Here is a 27,942-nt window from a genome sequence, read left to right as displayed (position 1 = left end):
TGGCACCATGTCGGCTATCTCAGACGGCGTGGTTGTCTGACAAGCGGACGTTGGATGGTGAATTCAAAAGCCAAGATGGCCAAGCCTCTTGGCTTCAGAGATCCGCGCGCTTTCCCACAAACCCAAGACATTCCAAGCGAAAACCCAGATTCATTGTCATCGACTCGTAGGTAGTAGGCGCACAGCGGACGCAAAAGCTTGCAGCCATCGCTGCTGACATGTTCCGTCATAATTTGTTTCTTTATCGAGGGAAGGGGCTCATCGCCCTGGTCGAGGTGTCAGCGTTTGGAATCGGGAGATTAGGCAACCCCAAAGACCGGCGTGTTGGGACGGTGGCTCGCGTGGCTGTTTGAAGGATTGATTGACAGCGTTTTCCCAACGCCATGTTTTGAGGATTGACGCAGTCAGACGGGTAAGATGTTAGCCATGTTTCTGGGCCACGAGGTCGGTCGAAGTCGAGGTCGATGTGCTCATCAGAGGTCCCAACGGGCTGACAGTGTCGTGGTGCAAGTTGCTGGAAGGAACGATGCGATGGAGGAAGAAACGGTGTCTGCCAACTGAATGCAACTGCCTGCAAAGGCCGGCAAACGGGCCCCTCCCAGCCACTGGCAACCCTACAGCCAGGCGACCCGACGGCTGCCGTCTTGGTCGCTTCCAGTTTACGGCGTGGTTGGTGGCTGCCTTCCGACTAGACGCGCATTGCGCCAGGCATCCCCGCAGAGCGTTGCAAGGAAGGGGAAGGGTCCATCGTGGTGGTGTGGGGCTACTGCCTTCCTCCCCCGGGACACTTGGTAGTCTAAGAGGTACGTACCTTTGATTTTACGGTTGCCCGTTTGCTCTCACCTTCCACCTTGCACCTTCCACTTGCACACTCGAACCCCCTTCGTCTCATCTCTCTCCAGGAATACCTCGTAGGGAGAGCAAAGGGGAAGGCTTGAACATGGCACTCGGCAACCTTTTTTGACCTCAATCTCCACCCACTGCCACGAGCTACCCATACCCGACGTGGGTCGACGGGCGTTCTTTCTGCCCTCGAGAAAGAAACTCTCCAAGGGCACGGACGAGATGCTTGCATGACCTCGCATCCCGTCCTACCTACTGCATAGTACCTGCTCAACACTCCAGGGACACATGAGAAGAACATGGAGGTGGGCCAAGAATGACTCCGTGTTCCCAATTGCCTCAATTCTCTTTCTCCTTCCGTACCTCTCTCTGCCCAGAGCGTGCCCCCCATGAACCCCTTCCGGATGCCATCGCGGCCTGCCTCCAAGAGACCCCCTGCACCGCCTTGCATTCTGAGAAGGAAGCCTGCCTTGTCAGACCCGAACTAAGTGCGCCTCGTTCGGGTGCGGATGGTGCTGGTGCGGCCAGCCCATCATGCCAGCTCCCAGTTCAACAGACCTCGAACACTTCTTCAATATAAAGTCTACTTGCTTCCGTCCCGTCTTCCGACGTTCCAGCTCCAGACCAGTCTCATCGCATCAAACTCAATCAACTCATAAGTTTCCTTGTTTCCTCTCTCCCCTTCTCTTTCTCTGTCAACCCGCTCTTCTCTTCACTCAAATCCATTATTCATCGAGTTGCTTTTCTCGTCTTCGCTTGACCGGCATTAGTCCTGTCTCGGCCCAAAACCGTTCCCCATTCGACCTGCACGATTTTAAGCGCCGTACCTAAATTCGTCTCTGCGAGATTGCCCCATACCACCACGACGTTCTTCGGCCCGCCGCATCACCTATTCATTTTTTTTTTACTCACCTGCCTACTGCGTGCATCCAATCCACTTGATCTAAGAAAAGATCTCCGGCCACCGGTATTACTTTGTTATATATCTCTGCATCCGGATCTCCCACCAAACCGCTCCCAATCTCGTCCTCCAGCCTGTCGATCACCAACAGACAATACCCCCAAAAGACCGACAACATGCTCGCCAAGACCTTTGTCCTGCTAGCCACCCTGGCCCTCGCCTCTGCCGGCCCAGTCCCCAGACCAGGCGGCTGCGCGACCTCTCCCGCCAAGCCCACTCTTCCCACCAACGGCAACGGTACGTAGCCCCACTTACATACTCTCACTCTTGAAGCCATCACCGTAACTAACACTCTCCCCAAAGGCGTCGAACTCCCCGCGCCCGCAGAGGACCTCGTCCTCAAGCACATCGCCCTCGGCCACGGCATCCAGAACTACACCTGCACCGGCACGAACGCGACCGCCATCAGCGCGACCGCGACCGGCGCCCTCGCCGCCCTCTACGACGCCATGCCCCTCTACCCGAACCAGGGCCCCCAGGCCCTCTCCATCGACGCCTTCAACAGCCTGACCACCAACGCCGTCTGGGGCGCCAAGCTGCCCCTCACCTCCGACGGCGTCTCCAAGTTCGGCGCCTCCTCCGCCTCCCCGTTCCCCACCCCCGGTGCCGACCTCGAGATGCCCGGCCTCAAGGCCCTTCCCTTCATCGGCGTCCACTTCTTCGACGCCACCGGCGTCCCCACCTTCAAGGTCGGCGAAGACATATTCGCCGGCGGCAAGCTCAACGGCACCAAGGCCCCGACCGCGGCTGATGTCGGCCCCGAGAAGACGGGCGCCGTCGACTGGCTCCGCCTCGGCGACAAGGGCGCGAGCAAGGGCATCACCTCGATCTACCGCGTCGTCACCGCCGGCGGCGTCGCCCACGCCTGCACCACTCCCGGCGCGTCCGACAGCGTCCCGTACGCGGCGTACTACTGGATGTACGGCCCCAAGGCATAAATTCTCTGGCGCAGAGGCACTTTCAATCTTTTCATTCGGCGTTTAAAACCATACATCGGTTCACGGGGTTCTTGGGGCGGTCGTCTCTTTTCTACGGTTCTTACTAAAACTCTCCCGGGTTTCTTTTTCGGTTCTATACGTTCTCTCGACAGATAAAAACTATTCTGGATATACCCCCGGCGCGGATGCTAGTGGTGAAGATAATGGGGCTTTTCGTTTATGAGTGGTTGGGTTGGACTGGGTTACATGGGGTATGAGGAGGATGGCTTGCTCATTGGCATTCATCATTTCTTCACGGTCCTTGATTTTCAACTGTATTTAGTAGGCGTTACACGGTACATACTCTTAAATCATCGGCTCTGTTGTCGGTTTGGCTCTGAACAACCTGTTTTCACTGGCGCCCAAGTAACCTTCTTGACACAAGACCCTACCTGTAGACAAAGACGCTCTTGAGCTCATGTCGTTAACACCTATCCCCCAGAAGCGCCAGTATGAGGAAGTTCTAGCTGAGGGTAACAGCAAGCAGGCAGATACTGCCTAGGTCCGAAAATTCTCGGCGGACTGAGACTCGCCTTAGAAGTTAGATGGCGGGTGGTAGGGCCCTATAAAACATCCCAAGAAGCTACCCGATAACAATCCAATATTGCTAGGTCTTTGGTATGATTCTGAAGTCGGCACAGCGAATTGGGTGAGAATGCCTTGCTGCTGTTGATATGTCTCATCGGTTGCACCAAACAAGCAGCTCACAGGTTCCTACTCTGCAGTATTCCTCAGATTATTCTTTGATAATGCACCAGAAGTAGTGATACGCAACAACGGAGTGGAAACAACTCGGCCGCCGTACTTCAGAGACCATGAGGCCAGTGCCGCCCTAGGAATACGAGACCGCCCAGCCGCCCGAGAGATTCGGTACCTGTCCCGCTTCATCGATGAGATCCAACAACCATACCTGCTGGCAGGTATTGATATAGGTCAGAAATTCCCTACATAGAGGCGAGATCGTTGATGGTATAAAACGCCCAACGAGCCTTTCAGGGAGTGCCTCAGAGCAATGCACGAGCATCCCTTTGCTGCTTGTTCTGAAGTCACCGCTGCTGAGTCCTTCAACTTACTGTGGACATGACCTGTCTGTAACTTAGCCTCACTTGGACGCGTGCTCATGAAGCCTTCGTCACCCGAATATTCACGGATGATTATGCTAGTATACACCGCAAGCAGTGATCCACAACACCCAGATACTCTCTGTCAACGACTTTACATTAACAATACAGGCCACAACAGGCCGCCCAGCTGCCTCAACAAGCGATTGTCCTATCGGACTATTCAGATTTTTGACGTCGAGAAGTGAATTGGTCTGATTTGCACGTCCCCCAGACAGTTTCCCTCTTTTATAGCAGAAGGAATGCGCAAATAACCAGGCCTCCCACTCCGAGGCCATGTTGTTAGCCGTATAAAAACGCTCAAGGAACTTTCTCAAGGTGCCCAAAAATAAAGCCAAAGAGAGACGGCAGTGACGTTGACGCTGCGAAGGGTCCTGAGCTCATTGCTGTCTCGACCTATCCATTTCAGTAAGCTTTACCCACATCCAAGCCCTCGCGACGATCTCCTCCTACAACCATCTCCGACGTAGTCTAGACCAATACACCAAAGGCAGCGAGCGGTCTGGTGACAGCGAGATATACGTCTGTCTTTAAACTTGCCAACATTCTCACGACGACGGTGCCAGGAACAACAGGTCGTTCAGCTTCTTGCTGTCGACGTATCCAACGTCAATGGTTACCAAGACAGGCAGCATTGGTCTGAGTTGCAATATCCAGACAATATCTCTCATTTATAGCAGACGGCAATTCCAGCACCAAGGCTGCAATTGCTGTATAACTGAAGCAAACACCCTTCGACAGAGGACGGGAAAGATCCCACACCACCATCCATCAACGCCATCCTGTTCATCTACCCGTGAGAATTCACCGGCGATGCCAATTTGCGGGGCGTCGTGTGGACTTGACACCTACATCCCTTACGCCAGCACTGGCGACGACAAGTCCAAGTGCGAGGTTAATCTACCGAGGATAATAACGGATACAGCGAGAGGCAACACTTTCCAAGCACTCACGCCATATTCGACAGACCCAAATTTGGGCCGTCCTCCGCGGAGACATCTACACTGGATGATGACGCGCCAGCCAAGCCCGTCAGTCGACCTCAACTGAAACCTGCACACGCGCAATGAAACCTCTGGTCGATGAAATTAGCCAGCGAACCTCAGTCAGTCATTGGTTGCGCATGTCCAGCTGAGAGACATCTTTAACCGCCGGTCAGAAACAAAACATCTCAGATATATGAAAAGTCGAACTGCCAGGGACGCAGGGAATTAGGTAAATTTGGGACTTGTTCCTCCTTATTCTTTGTCGTGTGTTCATTCAGCCCCTCGGGTGATCCAGTCCCCCACGTCTTTCTCCGTCAACATCTCTTCTACCAAAAAGGCTACCATTCAAGACAATGCCTATGCCTACGTCGTCGTCGACCGCTAGTCCAAGTTTCAGGTCTCCGAATATATGAGCGCGAAATGACATCCCATCCAAAACGTCGAAAATCGACCGCCAATCTCTGCAATCCCAACACCGATTTTGCATGCTGCATGCCGTTCGGGCCGCACAGAATCTTTTCGTAATCGTTTACCTTCTGCCATCAAGGCCGCCGGCGAGATCAGCCTCCAGACCGTTGCCCTGGCCGTGACCAAGGTACTCCTGGGGCCGCGGGTCGGAGGACGTCCAGCCGGCCTGACCAGAAGGAATGGGCACTTGGCCAGCGGCGGCCTGCTGAGCTGCCTGGGAACCAGCCTGGGTAGCTCCAGGGACGGTACGAACGAGCTGACGGAAGCGGTAGACCTCCTCGAGAATCATCTTGCGCATCTCACCGACATCTTCGACAACCTCGAAGTCGAAGTTAAAGGTAGTGGGGCAGTCGGGCTCGTCCGAAGCGTCGTGCCAGATGTGAAGGTAGGGGTGCTCGAGAGCCTGCTCGACACTGATACGGCTTGAGGGGTCGAAGGCAAGCATGCGGTCGAGAAGGTCGAGGGCGTCGGGGTTGGCCTGAGGGAACAGGCTGGGGAAAGGCTTCTTGGGCATGAACGGCAGGTTGCGGACGTACTCCTGGGCGCGAGGCGAACCGATGCGGGAAAGCGTTTCCTCGTTGGGAGTTCCGAGGATGTGGAGGATCTGGTTCAGCTGGTCGACGTAGTCACGGCCCTTGAAGAAGGGTCGGCCGCCGAGAAGCTCAGCCAAAATGCATCCCACCGACCAAACATCAACTGTTGATTTGTCAGAAGCTGCACAAGGGAGACACGTGTTGCATGTGCGCCTGGAGAAACAACATACTAGCTTTGGTGTAGCTCTGGAAGCTCAGCATAATCTCGGGAGCACGGTACCATCTGGTGGCAACGTACTCCGTCATGTATCCAGCATTCTCTTCGGGGTCGACGGAGAAGCCACGCGCAAGGCCAAAGTCGCAAATCTTGAGCTCGCAGTCGGCGTTGACCAGCAGGTTACCGGGCTTCAGGTCGCGATGGAGGACGTTGGCGGAGTGAATGTACTTGAGGCCGCAGAGAATCTGGTAGATGAAGGACTGGAAATGGGCGTCGGTGAGAGGCTGGCCGGATCGAATGATAGCCGCGAGATCGCATTCCATCAACTCTGGAGCACCACGACAGTTAGCATATTACCGCATTCGGACGGGCGGATGCGTTCGGGAGAAGGCGTACCCTCGTACAGGTAGGTCTCGTTGAAGTTATCGGGTCGGGGAATATCCATATCGTAGAGGCAGGTGATCTGTTGAAGCAGGCTGTCAGCATTTTGTCTGGGGCGTCGCCGTGCAGCAGCTGAGGGGTGGTGGCGCGCGGGGCTGTTGGAAACAGCTCTGCAGTGATCAAAAGACTCACGTTGCGGTGTCCCCTGAAGTGCTGGAGCAGCTTGATCTCGCGCAATGCGCGCTTGGCGAGAATCTTCTTGCTAAAGACATTTGTGACCTTCTTGATGGCGACGCCTTCTTGAGTCTGGTTGTTGACGGCGGCGCTGCATCGGAGAGGAGTCGTCAGCATTTCTGGGCGGAATGGCGGGGCAGCAGCAGCGGGCGGCGGCCTGCAGCAGGATGAGGGGAAGAGAGAAGGAGTCGCACGCACCAAACAATGCCGTAAGCTCCCTGGCCGAGCTCCTTGGTGACGGTATAGCGCTCGTCGACGATGAAGTCCTGGTTGAAGACCTTGAAAACCTTGCGTCCCTGCAGGTCACCCATGATTGCGGCTTTTTGGATCGGTTGGTGAAGCTGTGTTGGTCTTTCCAGCGGTTGGAGATGTTGCTTGGTCGAATGGTGTCGAGAATCGAGGGGTATCTTTTGCGAGTCAATCGAGGCAAAGGTGGGGAAGCGAGCAAGGAATGCGATGCGATGCGACAGTTGCGGAACAGACAGGGAAGCGAAAGCTGCGAAGAGAAAAACGGCCCGTCAGACAGAGCCGAGTCCACGAGGGAAGTGGGCGGCGGCGATCAGGCGGGAGGTATTATATAGTGATCTGCTGGACACAGCAGGTTCCTGTGGTATCGAAAATGCAGTGCCAGGACGCGGGAGGCGGGTTGTTCTCGTCTTTATCTCCCCTTTTGTTTCCGGGAAGGTTGCGTGCGGGCGGGCGTCGGGAGAGGTGAGGTAGGTAGACGGAGGTGAGATAGGTAGGGAAGATAGAAAGCGAGGGGAGGAAGAGGTAGATATTGAGCAGTAGGATAGGATACCTTATGAGAGAGTTGATGTAGTACGTAGCAGGTAGGCAGGTAAATAGGCGCGGGAGGTAAGGTACTCGGGAGCTGGTGGAGGATGGATAGGACAGATACCCAGGACTAGGAGCTAGGACAGAGCGGAATGGGATGGGCAGGATGGGATGGGATGGGATGGCCGGGGAGGTAAGGTAGCAGACACAGAGACAGGTACCTTCAGGTATGGATGGCTTACGGAATGGAGCACGACACACACATGAGGCAGGAAAAGGCGATAAAAGAGCTGGGTGTCAAAGGCACGAGCCGAGGAGGGGGAGCAACAGGAGGAGACAATTTGGAGGGGGACACCACACTCAGCATTGGCTTCACCGAATAGCTGTCCGTACCTGCCTGCCTGGCAGGTCCAAGGAGGGGCTCGTTGTACGAAGGAGCCACCTTATCCCACCGCAAACGGGAAAGCGAAAGGGGGCATACGGAGTTGATATCTGCATTGTCGCACCGACATTGGGTACAGTGATCCCCGCCCGCCTTACGAGGTCATTTACACTCGACAAAAAGCGCCAAAACTTGCCCAGTCCAGGCTTCGACAGCGCCCTCTCTTCTGGCTGGACCTCTCTCTAACTTTTCTGTTCCATGGGAATTGGGGGCTGCAATATGGCCCAGATCTCTTCGTCGGGTGCAAGGTAATGTGCAAGGTGCAAGGTGCAAGGTACAACGAGGTACCACTTTGCTGACGTTAGGCCCAGAGCAGACTTGGCGGGAATGACCCCACTCTTGACCCCCGGGCCCGCACTTGATTTGCTGCCATCAGCTATTGGCAGCTTCTCATTGGCCCGTCTCGAATGAGCTCCAGCTGCCTCGGGCCAGTAACCGCTGAGGATCGTGACTGGAGGTGCAGCTCTGCAACCGCGCGACAATCACTGAAATTTCCAGGAGAGAGGAATTGAATATGGAGCCCAAGGAGTCGCCTCGCATTCAGAAACAGCTCTGAATCAAGGCTGTTGATGGAGAACAAGGTTTGGGGTTTGAAGAGCGCAATTTCGTTTTTCTCTACTCTTCACCGCCGTCGTCTCGTCTACTTCGTATCTCAGGTAGGTACGATGGATGTATCCGGAGTGATAGCTGCTGGGCTCAAGTCAACTGCCGGGCCTGGGTAAGACTTTGGAATTCCAGCCTCGAACTTTGATGCGCTACAGATACAGGACATTGAGGTTCACGAGTAGCCCATCTTGGCTTTGGAAACCCGGGCCTTAGTCAGAGCACCATTCCCATAAGCGAAGTTGTCAGCTTGCAGCCCCGAAGCCTGTCCATTCGCACTCGTCCGGTGCAGAAAGATCTGCCGTCAGCAAAGTTGCCTTTCACCGGTGAATCCTCCACACGTTCGTCCATGCTACTCGCCAAAGTGACATCTCAGCTCGACGTCAAGCCTGTCAGCCGCCAGCCGCTACCACCACACTAGGCCGGGCCACCGCGGCCACGACAAGGCCCTAAACCCCCATGTGTCTGTAGGGCTGAAGAACCTGAAGAAATCTTGGGGGCGTCAGATTGCCAGATGGCCAGATTGCTTGCCCTCGTCACAGTGAGCTCCTGTCAAGCGCCCATCACCATTATGCAGACCCGTCCTCTATCCCATGATAGGCGCCGCTGCAGAACGGACGCTAAGTAGCCGTCCTCCCGATCCCATCTCGCTTAGGTACCTGTCCCTCTTCGCATGTCTGCAACGGGCTCCTGACCTTCACACGTCTCCATCTTCATCTTACGTCTGTCCGCTGCATCGGCCGTTGGTTGGTATGTGGAAATGTAATCTTTCTATATGCATGTTGCTGTGGAATAAACCAGACACGCTCTCAAATGCCCCATGCTTTGCCTGTATATAAAATCTGCAGTGCAGCGATGCTCATTTCACCATGCGGCCAACCCTGGCTATGGTATGGTATCCTGTTGGCCCGCCCAATTGCCCCCTGTCCAGTCGCGTTGCCGGACTTTGCGCTGCAGCCGTTGACAATTCGTCCACCAGCGTCAAAGTTTTTCTTTCCCTTCTTGCGGCGACGAAGCAACGGGCTGCAGCCTGCCGCGGCTATTGTCACGCATCCCCGAGGAATCCCGTGAGCTCCCCCGAAATCCTCTCCCATGGCCGTTCACAGCCTCCTCCCAAGAAGCAGCAGGTGCTCCTTATGCCTTCGGGTCGATGTCGGGGAAGAGGTGCTTAAGGAAGTTGCCTGTAAATCGCGTGCATTGCTCGTAGGCTTTTGTAAATCCCTCGTCGCCACCATAGTATGGGTCCGACACGGTCTCTGGTCTCTGCTTTCCGGAGAACTCGCCAAACAGCATCACCTTCGCCCTGGAGTCCGAGTGGGCACGCTGCTGTAGCCTCTGGAGATCCTGGAGGTTTGATCTGTCCATGGCGAAGATGTAATCGAACTTGTCAAAGTCGGCGGGCGAGACCTGATGGTAATCATAGGGCAGTCAGCGGCTATCCGGTTTTCGCAAGCGCTATCGCATAGGAAAACGGACGTACCTTGCGACTGGAATGACGGTAGTCCATGATTCCATTGTCTTCAAGTGTCATCATCGTGCGCTCGTCTGGGGGATCGCCAACGTGGTACGCCGCTGTTCATTTCATTCGTTCTTGTCAGCGGTGCTGTGCGGAAGTCGGGTTGTTTTTGTCATGACGTATGGCGCGTACCTGTACCGCAAGAATCCACCTTTGAGATGAGTCCCTTGTACGGCGGCTTCTGGGTAATGTGGCGGAAGATGCCCTCAGCCATTGTTGAGCGGCAGATGTTGCCGAGGCAGACAAATAGAACGGAGACCGGTTGATCCGGCATGATTGCGATGTGAGGCTGGTCTCGTCTTGTTGCGGTGTGTAGTTGTCGCGTTGTGGAAGAAGGCTGGCGGTTTGGCGTGTTGAGCCCGGACGGCTGCCCCGCGACGGCCGCTGCTAGGTCATTTGCAATGGAGGGGCATCTTTCTGCACCGTGAGCACCGTGGAAGACGAACGATCGGCGCACGGAATGACACTGTGGGGGGTCCTTCCCTGCACGTGAGCTGTCAAGCTGCTCCCCGTCTTCTCTCTGCTTCCACCAACCGCGCCAACCTCATTACAACAAGTTTGGGAATTGGCATTTCAACCAACGGACTGGGCCTTTGGATCGTGAGCGGTTCAATGGCTTCAATCTTCTACTGAAGTCAAATTCGGTTAAGCCTTCATTCTACCCAGACACGAAATGGCTTCGCTCGCGCCTCTGGCAGGCGCCTCTCGACCCTCCGACTAACTACTGCCCAGCGTCAAGACTGACAACTGGCACATTTGGCTCCATCGATCGCCCCTCTGTCAACGTGGATCACATCGGAGGCCTTGGCCTGAATTGGGTCTAACAACGAAGCGGAATGAATGTCGGAGAAAGCCTTCAAGCGTGCCACATTCATGACGATGGGGAACCGCGGTCCTGGATTTCGGCGGCGGCTTCTACACTAAAAAATCGCGATCTCAACGGGAGGTCTGGACCACGTATCGACTACAATTGAAGAGGCGCATTGTCGTTACTTTTCATCGATAAAATTGCGGCCGCATGCAGCATTGGACGACAAAGAGTCGAGCAGATCATCTGGGGTCCCCTTGGCGTTCTTGTCCATCATGTTGCTCTTCGAGATGAGAGCCGATGCATTCCGCACTTCAGTACAAACAGGATCCCGGCCCCGTCGGCGATTGTGTGCCTGTTGATGAGTGTTATCTGTCGCTAGCGGCTGGATGCGCCGTTGTTGGCAACAACCTGCAGAACAGAGATGTTCACGATTTGGTTGCCAACAGACAGACGGAGCAAGATCGTGCCTGAGACACGCTCGCCGGAGCGAAGCGAGGCCATTCAAGAAGCGGCCGGGCCCTTGAGACTAGTGGCGGCAGCTCAGATTCGGATCAACCCACGTGATAACGAATGTCTCGCGTTGGCCTTTCTCATTCGTTCACTTTGCCTCAGCATTCCGTTTGCGTTCTTGCCATGACATTCAGGACAACCGGCGGGATTAGACTTGCACTGCGCCCGAAGCGGATTGCCCTAAACGTCCCGCCCCAACAGGCTGGTTAAGGTGCCTCCCGTTGGCATGAGAATTCTTCGCAACTATCGTCAAAGCAGCAGTACATAGTTTGCTTGGGGCACCCCATTCCTATCAGGGCCCTGCTCGTTTCGGTTGACGGGCAATTCTAGTGCCTCACCATCACGTTTCGAGGCGACCAACATGCCACGCCTCGTGCAGTGTTCGGTGGCGGCTGGGCCAGACGCCTGAGGTGGATTGACATGTGTACCACAGCGTGACACGGCCATCCGCCTGCCGCTGAGACGGATACGATGGCAAAGTACCACTTATGCAACTCATCCACAATAGTGTGTGTTCTAGGCGGGTTGACGGATGGTGGCAGAGCGCTTGAGTCCACAAAATTGACCAAGAGGTTCAGCAAACTAATCTTCTAGGTCAATAGGCCAAAGTGGCTTGGTCCTGGCTGTGACGGCAAGCTATTGGCGCTTCTCTACTCGATGGATCCAGACGAAGCATCCAACTCGAGACGAGACGTCAACAGTATCGCCTCTCGACCATTATGGCCTTCAACTACAAGGCGGGATGGAGCTGGAAGTTGGATATCAGCGGTTGCTCGCATTCAAATTGTGCGACACGACTGCCGGAGGCTTCAACCTGCCTCATTCAGGGTCGATTTAGTATATTTACTGCGACTTTTCGTCTGGTCTCCTGCATTTTGGACGGCACGACGGGAAGAACACAGACCACACACCACGTCGAGCGACGGACAGGCTAATGCAGGAGCTCGCTGTGCGTTCCGTGCGGCAGAAGACGGGGCTTTCTAATTGGTTAGACGCCAATTCTCCACCCATTGTGTCCTGCAGCAGATGGCCAGGGGCGGATGAGCTTAATCGATGTGCCTTGAGCTTCCAGCATTCCTCCATGTTGCACCCAGTCGCGACCCTGAATCATCGACGTCAACATCCATGTGTACGCATTGAAGACGGTCTCAATGGTAGAAAGACAAGCCGTCGCTGCAACGGATCACCAGCAAAGTCTGATCGGGTTCCGGAGAAAAGGGGTATTTCTGCAGAATTCCTGTTGAGTTGCCGGGATCTCCCCTTCAGGCCAGCGCCCTGACGCTTTCGGAGGATTCTCACCAGCTCGGGGATTCAGAATGGATGCTCCCGACTCACCTAGAGGCCCCTCTAGTGCCTCTTTGTTCGAATCAGACCACGACTCTGAGGGTTAGCCTCAGCGCCACTTCGACGAGCCAAACAACTACGGCGGACCAATCCAAGCGGTCCATTTCGCCAAAATGACAGACGCTTCGTGCCAAGCTTGCCGTAGTGGCCGATCATAGCTGGGACTCACCGCGAGTAGCAGCTAGAGACAGCATGTCATGTAACTTGACAAACATAGGAGCTCTTCATTCGCCTGTGAGGAAGCTGCCTATCACTGTCTCATCCGTCGAAGCGGCTCGTGGCCTAATCCGGGGTGCGACACACTGGCGCAGGGGAACTAGCCAGGTATCCGGCTGTGCGATGGATGCTCTCAATGAGTCGCTTCTCTAGACCCATCCCGTTTCCATGATCAAATGGCTGGCTGTGTCTGCAGTCTTGGCGAAATCCGTCCACGCCTTTAATAAAGCCCCCTCGTTCCCAGCTCTGTCTCGGCTCTGTCTCGACTGGCGGAATACATCAAGCAACACCTACGCGTCTGCATCACTCGTCTCTGCGCTCACTCAACCACACAGCCATCCATCAACTCTCGCGAACGACTCGAACCCGATTCACGGCACGTCTTTCGTCCATTCATAACACCGTCGTCAAGATGAAGTACACCATCATCACCGTCTTTCTCGCTGCCTTCGCGGCCGCCAAGACCATCGACGAGCTCGTTGCAGATATTCCTACCTGCGCCGTCACGTGCATCCGTGACGCTGCCACGTCCGTCAACTGCGAAATCTCAGACTTTGCCTGCTCCTGCGCCAAGCAGGACCAGCTGACGCCCGTCGTCGTCAACTGTCTGTCCAAGTCAAGCTGCAGTGCGGATGATCAGACCAGTACGTTCCTATCGTCGCATCAAAACAGAGGTTAAGAACGTAAACTAACAACAACAAACAGAGGTCCTTTTGACGGCCCAGCAGATCTGCTCTCAGGTCTCCTCGGGCGTCTCAGCAACTGGATCCGTCGCCGCTCTTGCCTCCGGAGCCTCTTCCACTGGCGCCACTTCCAGCGGCGCAACCTCCACCGGAGCCGCGGCCGCGAGCACTTCATCCCCTGCCGCTGCGCCCACCATGCACGTCGCTGGCTGGGCCGGAGCTCTCGCTGCCGCCGCTGCTCTGGCCCTTTGAGAAGTTTCTTTGAGATGTCGCCTGGATACCTTGGCCTTTGGGTCGTTCTACTTCAAGCCTGTGTAGGAGACGTGACGGATACACAGGGGGTTTTGTTCGCGGAGTTGGGCGGGAAAACAAATCTAGTCATTTAAGCAATCAATGCAACGTGTAACTGTACACTTGAATCTATCTAGCTCTATTATGGGATCTATGATGAAGTCTAAGAACATCTCCCCGTTCTGCACCCTTGCAAATGGGACCTGCTCACTGTCGTATTCTCCAGGTCTCTCCGCCCAGTCTATTCTATCGGGTATCATCACTTTCCCACCTCTAACCAAGTCCAAAAACGCCCAACGCGCTTCCATCACCACCGTCAGCGCCGTCAAGCCAACCATGCAAATCGTCCATGTTGGCAAACTGCTGCGCATAAACCATACCCTCGCGCCTCCTCTTCTCGACCATCTTCCAGTCCCACGTATTATCGTTCTGCACCTCGCTCAAATCGACACTCTCGTCCCCGACACCGTTCTCCCCGTCCTGCCAGCCTCCAGGCCTCTGCGGCAACAGCTCGCTCGCCTCCAGTGCAACAGCCGGGTGAACCGTCAGGCGCCCCAGCTTGAAGACGTACTTGCTCACGCCGGTCGCGTAGATCTTCTTCTCCCACTCCTTGGTGTCCGTGTTGCTTCCAGGGCCGCGGCGCACGCGCGCGCCGCCGAACTTGGGGTCGAGCCACTCGGTGGGGCGCGCGGTGCCCTTGGGCACGAAGTGCGTGACGATGTACAGCCACTTGCGGTCCCAGGCGAGGACGCGCGACCACATCTCGTAGGGCGCGTAGGCGGTGATCTCGCGGCGGAAGGAGCAGTGCACGGCGCCGAGCATGATGCCGAGGGAGCCCCTGGCGGGCTTGCCGGAGCGCGGGTCGAGGACGAGGTTGGTCGTCGCGTTGTGGGTGAGCTGGCGGAAGCCCGGGCGCAGGAGGTAGGTGCACAGGTGGGTGCGGGAGACGTCGAGGTCGGAGAAGTAGGTCGAGTTGGACTTGTGGACGTTATAGTCGATCTCCATGATGGGGGCGTGGGACCGGGAGATCATGGGGCGGAAGAGGGAGCGCGGGCCGAGGCGGGGGGATTTGCGGATGAAGAGGTGGTAGAGGATTGCGTGCCATACGCGGTACTGTGATGCGGGTTGTTGTTAGCGATTGGTGTTCTTCTCGAGCTTTTGATGGGAGGGGGGAAACCGTACGGTCCAGACGAAGGGCATGTTCTTGAGGTTCAGCAGCGCAAAGATGAGCATGAGGATCCGGCTGATCTTGCCCGGGCCGGTGAAGAAGCTCGCCAGCAGCATGCGCCAGTGAATCCTGTACGCGGCGTAGGCGAGACCGCCGGCCGTCGCGAGGCGGATGAAGCGGACCACGCGAACCGGGACGCGGTCCATGTCCGCCTCGGTGCGGGTTGCTTTGGCGATTGCAGACGCCATTTCTGAGTTTTTTCTTTCCGTGATCTCTCCTGCTCAGGGAGTCTTGCGGTGCGGTCGCGGTGAGGGCGGCGGCAGCGGCGCTCGCTTCTTATCGGCGGACTTGGTGCTCGGGAACACGAGCTGGCGGGCTGCGCCGAGGAGGAGGACGACGAGGACGACGGTCCAGAGGGGTAGGGAGCGGATGATGCACCAGAGTGCGCTGGAGCATTGAGCGAGGACGGAGGAAGGGAGAGGCATCTGGGGGGTGATGGTGGGTGGGCTGGCTACTTTTTTAATCTGGTAAATTATCTTTTTTTGCTGGGTGGTCCTGCTGCGATACGCTAAAGATAGTGTTATCCAGGCCTTTGGTGCCGATATTGAAAGGTCCACTTTGCGTGTTCTTGTCCCCCCCAACGGGGTTGCGGTTTGTGTGTGTTTGCGTTGGGACGGGATGCGGTGACGATACCGGGACAGGGATGAGGAAAGGCACCTTCCCAGGCGTGGGGGCCCACCCGCGGACGGGGTTCGGCGTTAATCGCTGCGTGCCTGTCCAAGCCAATTGGCGTTTTTTTAGTGAGTAAGCTACGCTGGACCTCGGCTCAGAATAAATTAGCCTTCTGAAAAGTTGGCGCGACGCGATTTACTTTTTTGGCGCGACGGGATAGCAAGACACTTTGTGGTGGTCTTGGCTGGACAGGCGGGCTCGGATCTGTGCCAACGGAGGGACGGAGGGATTATTGATGCTTCCAATATCGGATACCTCGGTTGTTGGGGTGTGTTGGGTTGCATGGTTTGGTCGTATTGAGATTGACGGACGCGTTTTGCTCGATCGTGTCGTTCACACCGCTAGCACGGCCTAGATGAAACAGGACCTGCTAACTGTGTGACACGTCGAATATCGAAAACGATTCAATACCTTGTTGATCTGGAGAGCGCAGCTGCTCGGACAATGCCGCCGACAAAGACTGTACGGGGTCTGGCTCGTATCGACGGGGTTTCATACGGAGCCTCTGTGGGTCGTCCGGGGCCATCCGCGGAACCCGGTCGGACCCTGGCCCGGAAGACGTTCCGTCTCACCTGCGTTTCCCGGCCTGGCGCCGGGCCAAAGAAATCTCAGTGCAACCACATCCATAGCGGATTGGTTCAGATGGCACTTTAAATCAGGGCCCAATCAGATGAATGCTGGCTGCAGACCGAATAGTGCAAGAAAGGGCAAGATTGGTTGAGACAGTATCTAAAGAAATCAAAGCAAAAACCCTAGTTTGACCTTCCAAGATCTAGCCTACGAAGTCCTGAAGATCTGGCAGTCGCCTCACTAATTGCAGTGCCACATTAAGCTGCCTCATCCAATAAAATAAGAGAATGTTTTCAGTATATGAACGAGTGCTGCCTGCCTTGGGAATTTGGAAAAGTGGTTTGAGGCGCGACTTTGACCGATGTTGAAACGGAAGCAAGCAGAAGCACTTCAGATCGACATTTTATTTCGACATATGGCCGTGATTTACTAGTCACATATTGCTTTCGAGACTAAGTTGCCACTTTTCGTGTCTCCCGGAGCATTGTCAACGTAGCCTACGGACCTTGTGAGTCGACTGCAGAGGCACTGACAAAGTCATTTGTGCAGAGTATAGGCCTCACTAGAGGACTTTATTTCAGTGTCCCTGGTATTTGATAAGCGTGGCATGAAAGCCAAATCAATGTGATTTCTGACTCGGAATTTTGACAATATCTCCTCAGACAAAGACAGGATATTTGGGAACTGCGGATTTGTCAAGTTTTGGTCAAACAACTTGAAATCGGGTCGAGGCCAGTATGACAGACAAGATACAATCAAAGGACTAAGCAAGACTTCTATAAGAGCTACAGGATGCATAGTGTTCGGCAAGTAAAAAAAGAATGTTTTCGTGGCCATCAGTCCCAAGTCTACCTACTCTGGCTCATGCATGCTTCCAATTCAATCGGCCCAGCCCAACCATTTCCCTTCCTCTATCATGTCGAATTCGTTGCTTGTGACTCCGAATCATATCTCGTTTTTCATTACACTTGCACTCATCTTCTTGCCCATAGTCAGCGCTGTCGCGTGCAGCGCCAACTGCCCTCGATTATTGCGAGAGTGCATAAAGGGCTGCGTTTACAATGGGGGAAATCATATTCTCTGCAATAGTACATGTCATACTATAATGGTAAGTTCCCGTCCAACGACCAAACCAAGTTTCACTTAGCCCACCATGCCATACTGATGAGGTTGACTGCATTCATAAATGCGAGGAAACTTAATGATATTCGGGTTTCAACGAAACACATCACTTTTGGTTCTGCTTGCATTGCACAGTCTCGAGTGGAAAGTTGAAAAGTTGAAGAAGAGCGTGTCGAAGTTAAAAGTAGAACTCAAAAGAATCGTCATCGACAGAGTGTATTATACGCAAAGAAATATTACATTAAGATTAGACTGCAGTTGAATCTAAGAGAGACATATCAGGCTAGACAGCCGAACTTTGAACGAGTGACTTTTTCCACCAAAACTTTTCCAACCCTTCCTAGATCATTACCACCCTTCCACCTCAAGAAGAAAAAAAATGAAAGTCCCAACACATCACACCAGATCAAGCAGGTGGCAGCGGCTTGATTTCGGAGAGAGGCGCGCAGGGCCACGAGGGGTTCTGCTCAGGCTTGCCGTGCACGACGTTGCCGACAATGGTGTAGATGTTCTGGCACAAGGTCATGTTGACGAAGCCAGGGCTGCGGTTGCCCTGGTCGGACCACAGCTTGGCCTGGGCCTGGGGCGACACGTCGGTGTAGTTGGGCTGGTAGACGTTGTTCTTGTAGCCGCCCTCGACCCAGCCACCGTAGGCAGCGGCGACGATGTCCTCCTTCGTGACGCCGCCGTAGCGGGAGCCGTCCATGGTCTCCGTGCCGAAGAGCGCCGTCAGGGGCCAGTGCTTGCTCTTGAAGATGTTGGGGCGGATGGAGGGGTACTCGGTGGTCAGCTTGACGCCCTCACTTCTGATGTCGACGAGGTAGAAGAGTCTGTCTTCGTAGCAGGCGGCGGCTCTGGCGTGGTCGCTGTCGGGCAGGAAGGGCCAGAGGGAAGAGTCTCTCTCGCCCGTGGCCATCTTGCAAGGCAGGTTGGTCTTCCTGTAGAAATGTGTAAGAAGGTGAGGCAAAGGCGTTGTTGGGTGTGTGTGACTTACAGGACGAAGGGCCTCTTGGACCACTTGCGAGTCTGCCAGATGGACACCATGAAGCGGGGGTAGAACAGCTTCTGAACCATCCTGGACATCTCGTAGGCGTTGAGGTCATCCGGGGTGGCGCCCATGAGGCCGTTGTCCAAGGCCGCAATGAGGAAGTTCTCGGTCTCGGTGTTGTTGGGAGAGAAGATGTTGTCGACGTAGGCAGTCTGGGTAGCCTTCCAGCTGTCGAAGACGTCCCCCATCATGGCACCGAGAGATCCGTACTGAACCTTGGGGTCCTTGCCTCTGTTTATCGCGTCTGGTCAGCAACCCATTCTGAAAGTCTGAAGAAAGATGGTCGCTTACGGAAGCATGTAGTCCTTTCCGATGGCCCAACCAGTGAAGATACTGTAACTGAGAGTGGTCGTCAACTGCGAACGCCAGACCTGAGAGATCATCTGTCCAGCGGCTTGCTCGACAGGCTTTGCAAAGATGACTGCGCACTCAAGTCAGACACATAATTCGTCAAGTGTGGGTTAGTTCTGCGGGGCTGCAAACTTACAAAAGTTGTTCATGTAGGCCTGTGCAATACCAATCACACCGTAAGCAACGTTGAGGAGAATTCTCTTGGTCTGGTCCTTGGACTCGTCCCTGGGAGGTGGCACGGAGAAAGACTCGGCAAACAGGTCCATTTCGGACTGAATGTCCTGCTGAGCCAGGCTGAGAGCCTCAAAGTAGCGGTGGTGGAACTGTTGATATGTTTGTTAGCATGAAACCAGAAAGAGGAAAGTTACAAGAAAGAGGAGTAGGAAGGAACTGTGCAACTAACCCGGTGAAGCTTGGAGAATGAGTTGAGAATGAGATGTCCAGCGGGATACTTGGTATCCTCACAGACGAGCGTGGTCGAGCAGGGCACGTCGAAGATCTCCTTGCAGTGCCATTCCTCGGGGCCGCCAAAGTACCAAGAGACGAACTCGCTGAACTGGAACTTGACTTCGTCAGGTCCGGTGGTGTAGTTGCGCCACGCAGCGAAGACCTCTTGGAGGGCACCCGATGCACCAGCCGCCTCCCATCGCTTGTCGGGCAAGGCCTTGGCGTCGACGATGACACCGCTGCAGTTGACTGCTCTCCAGTCAACCTTGCTGATGGGCGCAGGAGGCGCGGCAGGCCCCAGAGCCTGGGCCGTTGCCGCTGTGGCCGAGGCCAGCAAAAGAGTGAAACTAGAAAACAACATCGTGCCAGTTACAGAGAAATAGGCCGGAAAGGACAGTGCGGCTGTCTAAGTCTTAACTTGCGTGCCGATGAAGAGAAAAAAAGGTATTGTCGTGAAGTCATTGTGTATTACTTATAATCATTGCTTCAGTATTCCGTCGACATGTCAAAACCCAAGCTCGGCAATTTTGACTCTCGCCCAAGCCTCACGGCGGTAAGTACCGTAGTATCGACGAGAATAATATCGTGCCGACGGATGCAATTCTCACGATGCGGAGCACCTAAAAAACCTTAGTTGAGCAAATATAGTTGGGTTCACGGAGCACCCGAAAAGTTTCGGCGATCAGATAACATCAAATTACAATGTGGGTCACCCGAAAACTTTAGATGATCAGATAACTGCTTTTCTGGAAAGGCCTCTATTCCGGATTTCGTAAGGTTAAACCAAGAAAGGCTTAAACCAAGAAAGGCGAATTATTTCCCTTTTCTTGGAAAGAGAATCGTTCGTCAACCTGAATTCAAACGAGTTGCGCTGAGTTGACCTGAGTTGAGAGATGAAGGTGTCTGCCCCCGCTTCAGGGGAGCCCTCACCCAAATGCGCGTCATGTCTTCATGCGCGACATCAGTTTCTGCGGAGCCGCATCCCAAAAGAGACCTACTACACGTGCGGCCTCTGACAACTTACTACATTGGGGCAGACTTTTCGTTGCGGATCTACCTGCCGATTCTGATTCAGAAAGTGAGGTTTGCCGAGCCTGCACCAACTTGACTAAGTATACCCGCTTCCCTGTAACCTTGAGTCTTCTTCCCACTTTTGTTGATCGCCAGCAATTGTCGGCTTTTGACAGTTGTTTGTACGAAAGTCTAATGAATGAAACAATGACACACTTATTTACATGTCAGCTGTTGTGGGATCTCTAGGTAGCATTGCGGCGGGAACAAGACACGGCAATGATGTCAAGCTTAGCCCGAGCTTCGGGTTGTTTTCATTTTTGCCGTGTTGTTTCAGGATGGAGGTAAGGGTTCTGCATGTTAACTTTGAGCAAGTTTATTAGGACTTGGGTCTGTTGAGGCTCTTGTATGTGGGGCTCTTAATATGTAAAGATCTGGTTCTCGACCCTCAAGGTGGTCCGCTGGCCATCAAGGTGTTTTTGTATGTGAGGCTCCTCCCGAGGCCGGCCCAAGTGATCTGATCGTCGCGCAGTGGGTCAAGCATACTTGTCAGATCAGGTGTAGCATTGGCTCCTTGTTGAATAGGGCTGTCATAACCTTTGAAAAGTAGCCTTCGGTAATTTCCTGTCGTAGCCACTTTCTACTTAGCGATGTAGCATTTAGCCGTTGGAAACATTATCCCGCGCAGGACATCCCGCTGAAACACTTTGTTGATACTTCGTGTAAAACTTTTTTCTGATGTCTGAATGATCTTTTGCAATAAACCATCATATACGAGAGTTGTATGCGTGTGTCAGACCGGTCCCACGTCTTGATGAAGGTCTTGATGAAGGCGAAAATGGTTCAGGTAGTTTCGGCCAGCAGAGCTTCTGAGGCTAACGTCGCTTGAACGATCATGGCTTAAATACTCTGGAAAAGACGACGTCTTGTTGCAATTTTCAAGGCAGCATTCCAGAAACCCATCGCCACGAACCGGCAGACCGTCAGAGCGCATCAACGCCGTCGCCATCCCTAGAAAGCCCAGCAAGATGTTGTTCTCCAAGTTGTGAGTTGCATTCAAAAGCTTTCCAGCACCTCATTCCTCTGTTTCCATGATGTCTAATGTAATACAGGCAAGTCTTGTCCTACCTGGCGCTCGCCCAGCTCTGCGCATCTGCCGCCATCGACACTGCTCAAGACATCGCTCCGCGCGGAGCCTTCCGAGACAACTACGGCAGCAACATGTGTCTCCAGGTCAAGTGCGACACAACCGTCTGCGCCGAGAACCCCGATGACGCCCTCGCCGTGGCGTCTGGCGGAGTCAGCCTGATCGTGGGCCCTGACTGCGCCGGATGGGATGAGGGCAGTCTCCTCGAGCTCCCCAACGGCACCAATGGCAAGACTTGCCCTGATGGCCGTAAGCTCTACCAGGGCACTTTGATGGTATGGCGAGCCTGGAACAACGTCAGCGCCAAGAAGGATTACCACGCCGAGTTTTTTGAGTGGGACAACTTCAAGGGCGCCCAGTGCTGGGGCAAGAAGGACGTCCAGTGTCAGAAAGATGGTGTCAAGATGGCTCCGGACCCGAACACCGGTCTTTGTGTGCCCTGGGGTCTGTAAAGGAATGGAGGGGGTAGATGGGTGGAGGCTACAAAAGGATGGAAAAGTACATGCATTTTAGGCCCATTGGTCGTGAAACTATGTAATAGTAATTATCTCATTCTCTTAGTAATAGTATTTTCATAGAAATAATCTCTCGCTTATCAAAATGTACATACACACAGTGGATTGTAACATGATTTCACACGTGATTGACCACGTAGAGTGATGTAGGCGTCAATCGATCTCTTTCATGCAATCTCATATCTGTGCAGTTTTGCAAATACGGATGAATGGTATTAAACTATGACATTTTGTCCCAAAGACGTTGAGTCATTCTGTTTGCAAAATACGAAGGGGTGTAACGAGATAGTAATGCAACAGCCAATATTCTCTGGATCAATGAAGACTTAGCCAGTCATGAAGCTGGGTAGACGAATGGGAGAGAGGATCCCGCGGTTGGGACTCCTTGAAACAATACAATACAGCTGTGTGCAGGATTCAGGGGAAACGGGGTTGGCTTCAGATTTGAAATTACAAAGGAAAACTCAGAATGTGCTGTGAAAGAAAAAGAGCTTTGGTATGATCGGGAAGTCGAAAACCACATGTTTGGCGAAAAGAAGAAAAAGGGAGAAAGAAAGTTCGGAGTAAAGCCATGTATTTCCAAATCAGACAGCAAGACTGAGCACCATCGATAAGCAGCACACATCATGGCCATGAATTTCGGAGTCATGTGTGATGACAATGAAAATTCTTTGTATTCGAAGTTGATGAATGTCAAATGACTGACGAATTCGTCGCCTTCTTTCACTGAGTTTACCCCTACTGTACGACGTCGACGTCAAATATTTCCGCGTACTACGAAATTCCGCCGTTTTTGTCCTATGATGAGCTCAGTGAGGAGCCCCCTGCGTCGGTAAGAATTCAGTATACTAACTTGCCAAGCTGAAAAGAATACTCCATGCTCCCTCAGTACCACAGTTGATGTCCCACCTGCACGTCATATCCGTTGTATGAAAAGCTGATAAACTAGCGCACGAGGTCAGAATGAAGAAACGCTAAGAGATGATCGCATGCGGTATAAAAAGCGAAGCACCACTTCATTTCGGGTCAGCGTGGTTGAAGACAACAAATACTCTCATATGGAGCCATCGTCGTCGATATTGTTGATCTCTGTTCACGGCTGACCTCGTGGCTGATCTCCACAAGTGGCCCCCATCAACATCAGGAATCATGAGCGGATTCATCTTGTCTGGATTCGACACTTTCTACCCGGCTTCGTTCGAATTTCCGGATGGCATCCCAAAATCGCCATTCAGCGACGCATGGACTTTCGGCAAGCCTATGCCAGAGACCATGGTCACCGTCGGCCTCGGCGACGGCAAGAAACTCAGTCTCGCAGACGGCAACTTTCCCTCGGTCGCTTTGTGGAATGAAGAAGGACAACGAATGGGACAGTATCAAGGCCATTACGCAGGCCACGTAAAGCAAGGGGGCGAAAAGACGGTGGTGATCCGACAGACCATGAACGGCAGGAAAGACGAGGATCCAGGATACATTATGCTAAGCGCGGACAACGACGCCATCTGCATCGCAATGATTCAAGTTTCGAACAGCAGACATACCTCGGCCTTTTTCGGAGATACCGGCTACGCCTGCGGGCAGAGCTGGTATTTCAGTGATCGCAAGATGACGCACGACCTCGTCAACCGCCTGACCTCGAGATGCGTCTGGCTGGATTCCGATCACAGCGGGACGAAAAATGCGCGTGCGATGAGCTACCATCTCAAAGACATGTTGCCCGCGAAAGATAAGATCGCACTGTACAACCGGGATGGACACAAATACCTCTGCACGACTCGGCGATTCGCCTGGTGGAGGAACTTGAAGCCGAATGGCTGGATTCCGTTCTATAAGCCCCCGCTGGAATACTACCCAGACAGCGAGGACAAGAAAAAGGAAGGGGCTGACATCCATCCAGACTTGATCCTTGATGACAAGGTGTACGATAAGGAGATATACATAGAACAGGGAGAGTCGAGGAAGGTGAGGGAATATCACAAAAACAATCCCTTCGCGCGAGCGAAGAAGCGACGGGACAGGAAGTCTTTGAGGAAAAGGCAGGGAGCAAATATGGACCTGGAACGGATTGTGGTCACTGAAATTCCGGGACAGACGGCAACAGAGATCTGCGAGCACCCAAATTCGGTAGGGTATGACATCGCGTCTTATGTTGACATGAAATACTGCGATATCTCAGAGAAGAAGCTGTACGATCTTTGCAGCAGTACGATCAAAACCAACTGTTTTGATGGGAATAGCACGGCCTTCGTGGGGGTTATCAACGCACGTGGCGAGAATGCTGCACCAGCGAAGTCTTACAAGACCAGGAGCGATTGGAAATGACTGGATGTTGTGGGGGATCTGATTATTATTCCAATTTCTTGTGTAATATTTTGACTATCGTAGCTTAACGGCCTTTTAACGAGGTATATTGTATCAGTAGATCCGAAATTGGTTGGGTGTAAGTCATGGGTGCAATAGTACCTTATCAGGCATGTGGAGAAGTTGCAGCGTATGACGAAAACTTGTTGTATGAGGCAAGGTGTAGCTAGGGAACAAAGTCAATCTAGCCTGTGCTTCTGAAAAGATTGTTGCATTTTCATTACCAATCCCTCAAGCCTCCAGTGCTTACTACATGAAGGCCAGAACCTCATGCTCTAGCCGCCTCCCACTCTCCAAACGCCTTGACAGCCTCAGCAACAACGTCATGACCGAGAAGCTCTTTCTGATATTCCGGGTCAATCCACCTCCAGCCGGTGGGTGACAGCCCGTCTGCCAACTTGGCACCTGCCATCTCGGCATCTCGCGCTTCCTGCTCGGGCCCGTCCGGTATTTGATACCACTTCTGGTTCGATCTTGCGCCTTGAACATTCACGGTCGTCCGTGATTTGCGCAGTGTCTCATAGAGCTGGAGCACCTCCGGAATCAACTCCGCCGGCGTGGTTCCATTCGAAGAGCCATTGAGCAAGCCCAAGAGCTTGCCAAGGACTGCACCGTCTTCGACAGCCATGGCTGCCCCTTGTGCCTGGTATGGAAGACTCGGATGACAGGAGTCTCCCAGGAGAGCGACACAGCCCTAGGCATATTAGCATGATGTTTTACTGAATGTTGTGATGCCAAACCTTTGTCCAAGTCTTCAATTCAGGATGCGTGCACAGCTTCCATTTCTGAACTCTTGGTATGCAAGATATCAGCTTGGTCAACCTGTAAATGATGGTTAGCCAATAATCTCATTGATTCACCGGAACATTGGCCCAGTGACATCTCTCAATCACCGATAGCGCCGAAAATTGCTCGAGCGGAAGATCAAAGGGTCCAACTCACGTCTCATCCCAACCCTCATAGCTCTGTCTCATCTCACCAACGTCCCCCTCAATGTGCCGTTCTCCGGGCGCCATGTTGTCGGGCCTGATCAAGACCAAGTTGAACTCTTTCCCGCCCCTGACAGGGTAGAACACCGTATGCTTTTGGGGTCCCACCCACACTGTCACCTGCTTTCGAGAACACAGCTCATCTACGGCTCCGTCGTTGAGTGTCTTGAGCTGCTCCGCGGGGAATGACGCTCGGTACGCAAGATCCCCAGTCTCAACTACTGGTGATGGTGTTCCGAGCAGCTGGTTGCGGCATATTGAGTACAGACCTGCTTAGTATCAGCAAACCAATGGTCCTTCACGACGACACCATACCCACCATCGGCGCCAATTATTACGTCCCCAGAAATGTCATCTCCATCCTCGAGCCACACCGTATTGGTAGCGAAATCAATCCTCTCAACATCCATGTCCAGACAAAGATCCACCCCAAGACTCGTGCACGTCTCCCACAACGCCGCATGACAATCAGCGCGATGACACACCATCCACAGGTCTCCATACTGTTCCATACACTCCTTCGCGGAGAGCGAAAATAGGTGCTTCCCGTTAGCATACCGCCTCAGCTCCATCTTGTCAACGATGACGCCCCTCTCCAGCAACTTATCCAGATATCCCAGCTGCCGCGCAATCCTTGTCCCGTTGGGCGGTACCTGGATCCCAGCGCCAATCTTAAAAGACGAGGCAAAATACAAGTCAGCAGACTCTTCCGGAAGGAGCCGAAACTCAGGCTCGATCGCGTGATTAAACTCACGGGCACGATGCGGTTCGCCCTCTCGAGCACCACGACTTCCAGACCCTCCCGCTTGCATGCAATCGCACAGGCGAGGCCGCCTAACCCCGCTCCGATGACAAGGACCTTCATCCTTTCGCTCTGGTGATATTCTCTTCTACAGCGGCGTAATTGTTCCTCCGATGACGTGGAGCAGGATGAAATGTAAAATACCGCGGACGGAAAATCTGTCCTGTTTGTTGTTGAAAAAGGAATAACGCATGCGGGACAGCGGCGTGGTGGACACTGCCCCGCGCGGCCCGAAACCCACATCGGTAGCGTAACCGCCTGCAATGCTGATCGGGAACTTTAAACGGAGCCCTCCATCCTATCTCTCCGCCTCTTCGCCCCCACCTCCACACCGGGGAGACTTACCATCAAGACGGTGCTGATCAGAGATGCGAGCCGTGTTGAACATGTCCTGAACTCTTCTTCTCTCTGGCTCGGTCGACTCGGAATGCCTTACCGGTCCGAGGTGTCATTTCTTAAAGCCTAATTCCGAAAACTGTCGACGCAAGGACGGCTGTGGCAGGTTCTTCTTCTTTGCGTAATGCACGGTAAGACTGTTTGACGCCTCTGCAAGTTCTTGGGCGCAGCGGGTGACTATTTCGGCTGATGTTGGATAGCACCGCAACTGCTATGAATGATTGGAGAATACCTATACATAAAAGAAGAGCGATGTGCAGTACTCTTACTTTCTTACTTTGCATCAACATTGCATTCATGAGCATGCAGAGGACTTTTGTTGTAGAACAGACCTTGAAGGAGGATAGAGCATCTAAAAATACCTGCGTGCATGACGCATGCGATATTTGGAGGCGATTTGTAATGGCAGTCATGGACTGAGTGAGAATAGAGATGCCTGAGAGATTCTCAACTGGCTTTCTACATCACACGAATAAAGTGAAGCACTATCGAGGATGTGTGAACACCGAGCAAGCAAAAGTATCAAATCTGTATTTACCCTCAAATTTAGCAAGAGTTTGTTGATAATAGCTGCGACAGAACTTCTCGAACAGGCCGAAGCGACATGATCTGCCTTACCTGTCTAGGACCACCACTCTGACCCACTCATAGACGTCCCTGGGCATCTAGATTGCCCATATTAGTTTCAACCTTCTTTCAAACGGTCAGATCATTGGCGGGTACCGTTCCCTAGCAATATACTCATATGCACGCGTTGTTTCAGTCTGTGGACCCGTGTACCCGCAAGTAGTTAGGAGGCACAGCATACTTCCAAGCTGACTGTTTCCCGTCACCTGGTACCCATGATCAGATTTCTCAGACTTCACGGCTGTCGTCCAGGGGTATAGAATTACCCCAAGATCATGGATTTGTCAACCACACAGGCGACATAAGATGGATCTCGGCACCAACATCCGAGTGACGTCCCGTAGGGCTGGCTGACAGGATGTGACAGCCGCTCAACCCTTTCACCGTGCCCCTTCTTGGCAAACGAGATCTAGCAGAGGATGAGCTCCATATTCTATGAAGTTTTCATCATGAATGGGATTCTGATAGGTTCATGTGGAGGATCAACATCGTCGCAATAATATTACGTGCATGCACACCAACTTTAGCACGACACCATCCGCGATTCTTAGACGGACGTGTCGATGACTCTAAAATGGCGGTTCTTGTCTCTGTATCGAGGAATGATGGTAACGGAAAGCGCTGTGCGCAATTGAGATTATCTCATGTGGAATGTGTTTGCGTCGGTGACATCAAAACACCGAATGGCCGGTAGGATATTTCAACTTTGGTCACCGATGTTACCTGTACGTCATAGGACTGGGCA

General features: G+C 53.5%; 9 protein-coding genes across 9 annotated transcripts; 4 read left to right on the top strand and 5 right to left on the bottom strand.

Moving 5' to 3' along the window:
* Positions 1–1,920: 1,920 nt before the first annotated feature.
* Positions 1,921–2,742, top strand: CGCA056_v013651 (uncharacterized protein; the record flags this gene model as incomplete). Its single annotated transcript, XM_037328894.1, has 2 exons — positions 1,921–2,041; positions 2,108–2,742. The coding sequence occupies 2 exons, from the start codon at positions 1,921–1,923 to the stop codon at positions 2,740–2,742; spliced, it is 756 nt and encodes a 251-aa protein (XP_037173229.1).
* A 2,675-nt stretch (positions 2,743–5,417) lies between these two features.
* spm1 (Mitogen-activated protein kinase spm1) lies at positions 5,418–7,032 on the bottom strand (the record flags this gene model as incomplete). Its single annotated transcript, XM_037328893.1, has 5 exons — positions 5,418–6,052; positions 6,120–6,434; positions 6,503–6,569; positions 6,680–6,812; positions 6,920–7,032. 5 exons carry the CDS (start codon positions 7,030–7,032, stop codon positions 5,418–5,420), a joined length of 1,263 nt encoding a protein of 420 aa, XP_037173228.1.
* Positions 7,033–9,674: 2,642 nt separating this feature from the next.
* Positions 9,675–10,330, bottom strand: stp1 (Low molecular weight phosphotyrosine protein phosphatase; the record flags this gene model as incomplete). Its single annotated transcript, XM_037328892.1, has 3 exons — positions 9,675–9,947; positions 10,021–10,112; positions 10,189–10,330. 3 exons carry the CDS (start codon positions 10,328–10,330, stop codon positions 9,675–9,677), a joined length of 507 nt encoding a protein of 168 aa, XP_037173149.1.
* Positions 10,331–13,349: 3,019 nt separating this feature from the next.
* CGCA056_v013648 (GPI-anchored CFEM domain protein) lies at positions 13,350–13,872 on the top strand (the record flags this gene model as incomplete). Its single annotated transcript, XM_037328891.1, has 2 exons — positions 13,350–13,581; positions 13,643–13,872. The coding sequence occupies 2 exons, from the start codon at positions 13,350–13,352 to the stop codon at positions 13,870–13,872; spliced, it is 462 nt and encodes a 153-aa protein (XP_037173033.1).
* A 312-nt stretch (positions 13,873–14,184) lies between these two features.
* Positions 14,185–15,327, bottom strand: atnL-1 (putative thioesterase atnL; the record flags this gene model as incomplete). Its single annotated transcript, XM_037328890.1, has 2 exons — positions 14,185–15,024; positions 15,094–15,327. The coding sequence occupies 2 exons, from the start codon at positions 15,325–15,327 to the stop codon at positions 14,185–14,187; spliced, it is 1,074 nt and encodes a 357-aa protein (XP_037173028.1).
* Positions 15,328–17,909: 2,582 nt separating this feature from the next.
* On the bottom strand, positions 17,910–19,710 carry CGCA056_v013646 (uncharacterized protein; the record flags this gene model as incomplete). Its single annotated transcript, XM_037328889.1, has 5 exons — positions 17,910–18,441; positions 18,498–18,782; positions 18,843–18,972; positions 19,039–19,225; positions 19,306–19,710. 5 exons carry the CDS (start codon positions 19,708–19,710, stop codon positions 17,910–17,912), a joined length of 1,539 nt encoding a protein of 512 aa, XP_037173030.1.
* Positions 19,711–21,388: 1,678 nt separating this feature from the next.
* CGCA056_v013645 (uncharacterized protein) lies at positions 21,389–21,959 on the top strand (the record flags this gene model as incomplete). The annotated part of the gene is made up of 2 exons (XM_037328888.1): positions 21,389–21,405; positions 21,473–21,959. The coding sequence occupies 2 exons, from the start codon at positions 21,389–21,391 to the stop codon at positions 21,957–21,959; spliced, it is 504 nt and encodes a 167-aa protein (XP_037173133.1).
* Positions 21,960–23,171: 1,212 nt separating this feature from the next.
* On the top strand, positions 23,172–24,344 carry CGCA056_v013644 (uncharacterized protein; the record flags this gene model as incomplete). The annotated part of the gene is made up of 1 exon (XM_037328887.1): positions 23,172–24,344. The coding sequence occupies one exon, from the start codon at positions 23,172–23,174 to the stop codon at positions 24,342–24,344; it is 1,173 nt and encodes a 390-aa protein (XP_037172712.1).
* Positions 24,345–24,651: 307 nt separating this feature from the next.
* OpS4-3 (FAD-dependent monooxygenase OpS4) lies at positions 24,652–26,237 on the bottom strand (the record flags this gene model as incomplete). The annotated part of the gene is made up of 5 exons (XM_037328886.1): positions 24,652–25,077; positions 25,124–25,205; positions 25,326–25,641; positions 25,692–26,043; positions 26,127–26,237. 5 exons carry the CDS (start codon positions 26,235–26,237, stop codon positions 24,652–24,654), a joined length of 1,287 nt encoding a protein of 428 aa, XP_037173027.1.
* Between the last annotated feature and the right edge of the window lie 1,705 nt (positions 26,238–27,942).

The sequence above is a fragment of the Colletotrichum aenigma genome, assembly GCF_013390185.1.
Source record: "Colletotrichum aenigma strain Cg56 chromosome Unknown KSG_Cg56_contig09, whole genome shotgun sequence".
Taxonomy (NCBI): domain Eukaryota; kingdom Fungi; phylum Ascomycota; class Sordariomycetes; order Glomerellales; family Glomerellaceae; genus Colletotrichum; species Colletotrichum aenigma.
Note: the sequence above shows the minus strand (reverse complement) of the source record. Positions and strands in the feature narration are given on the sequence as shown.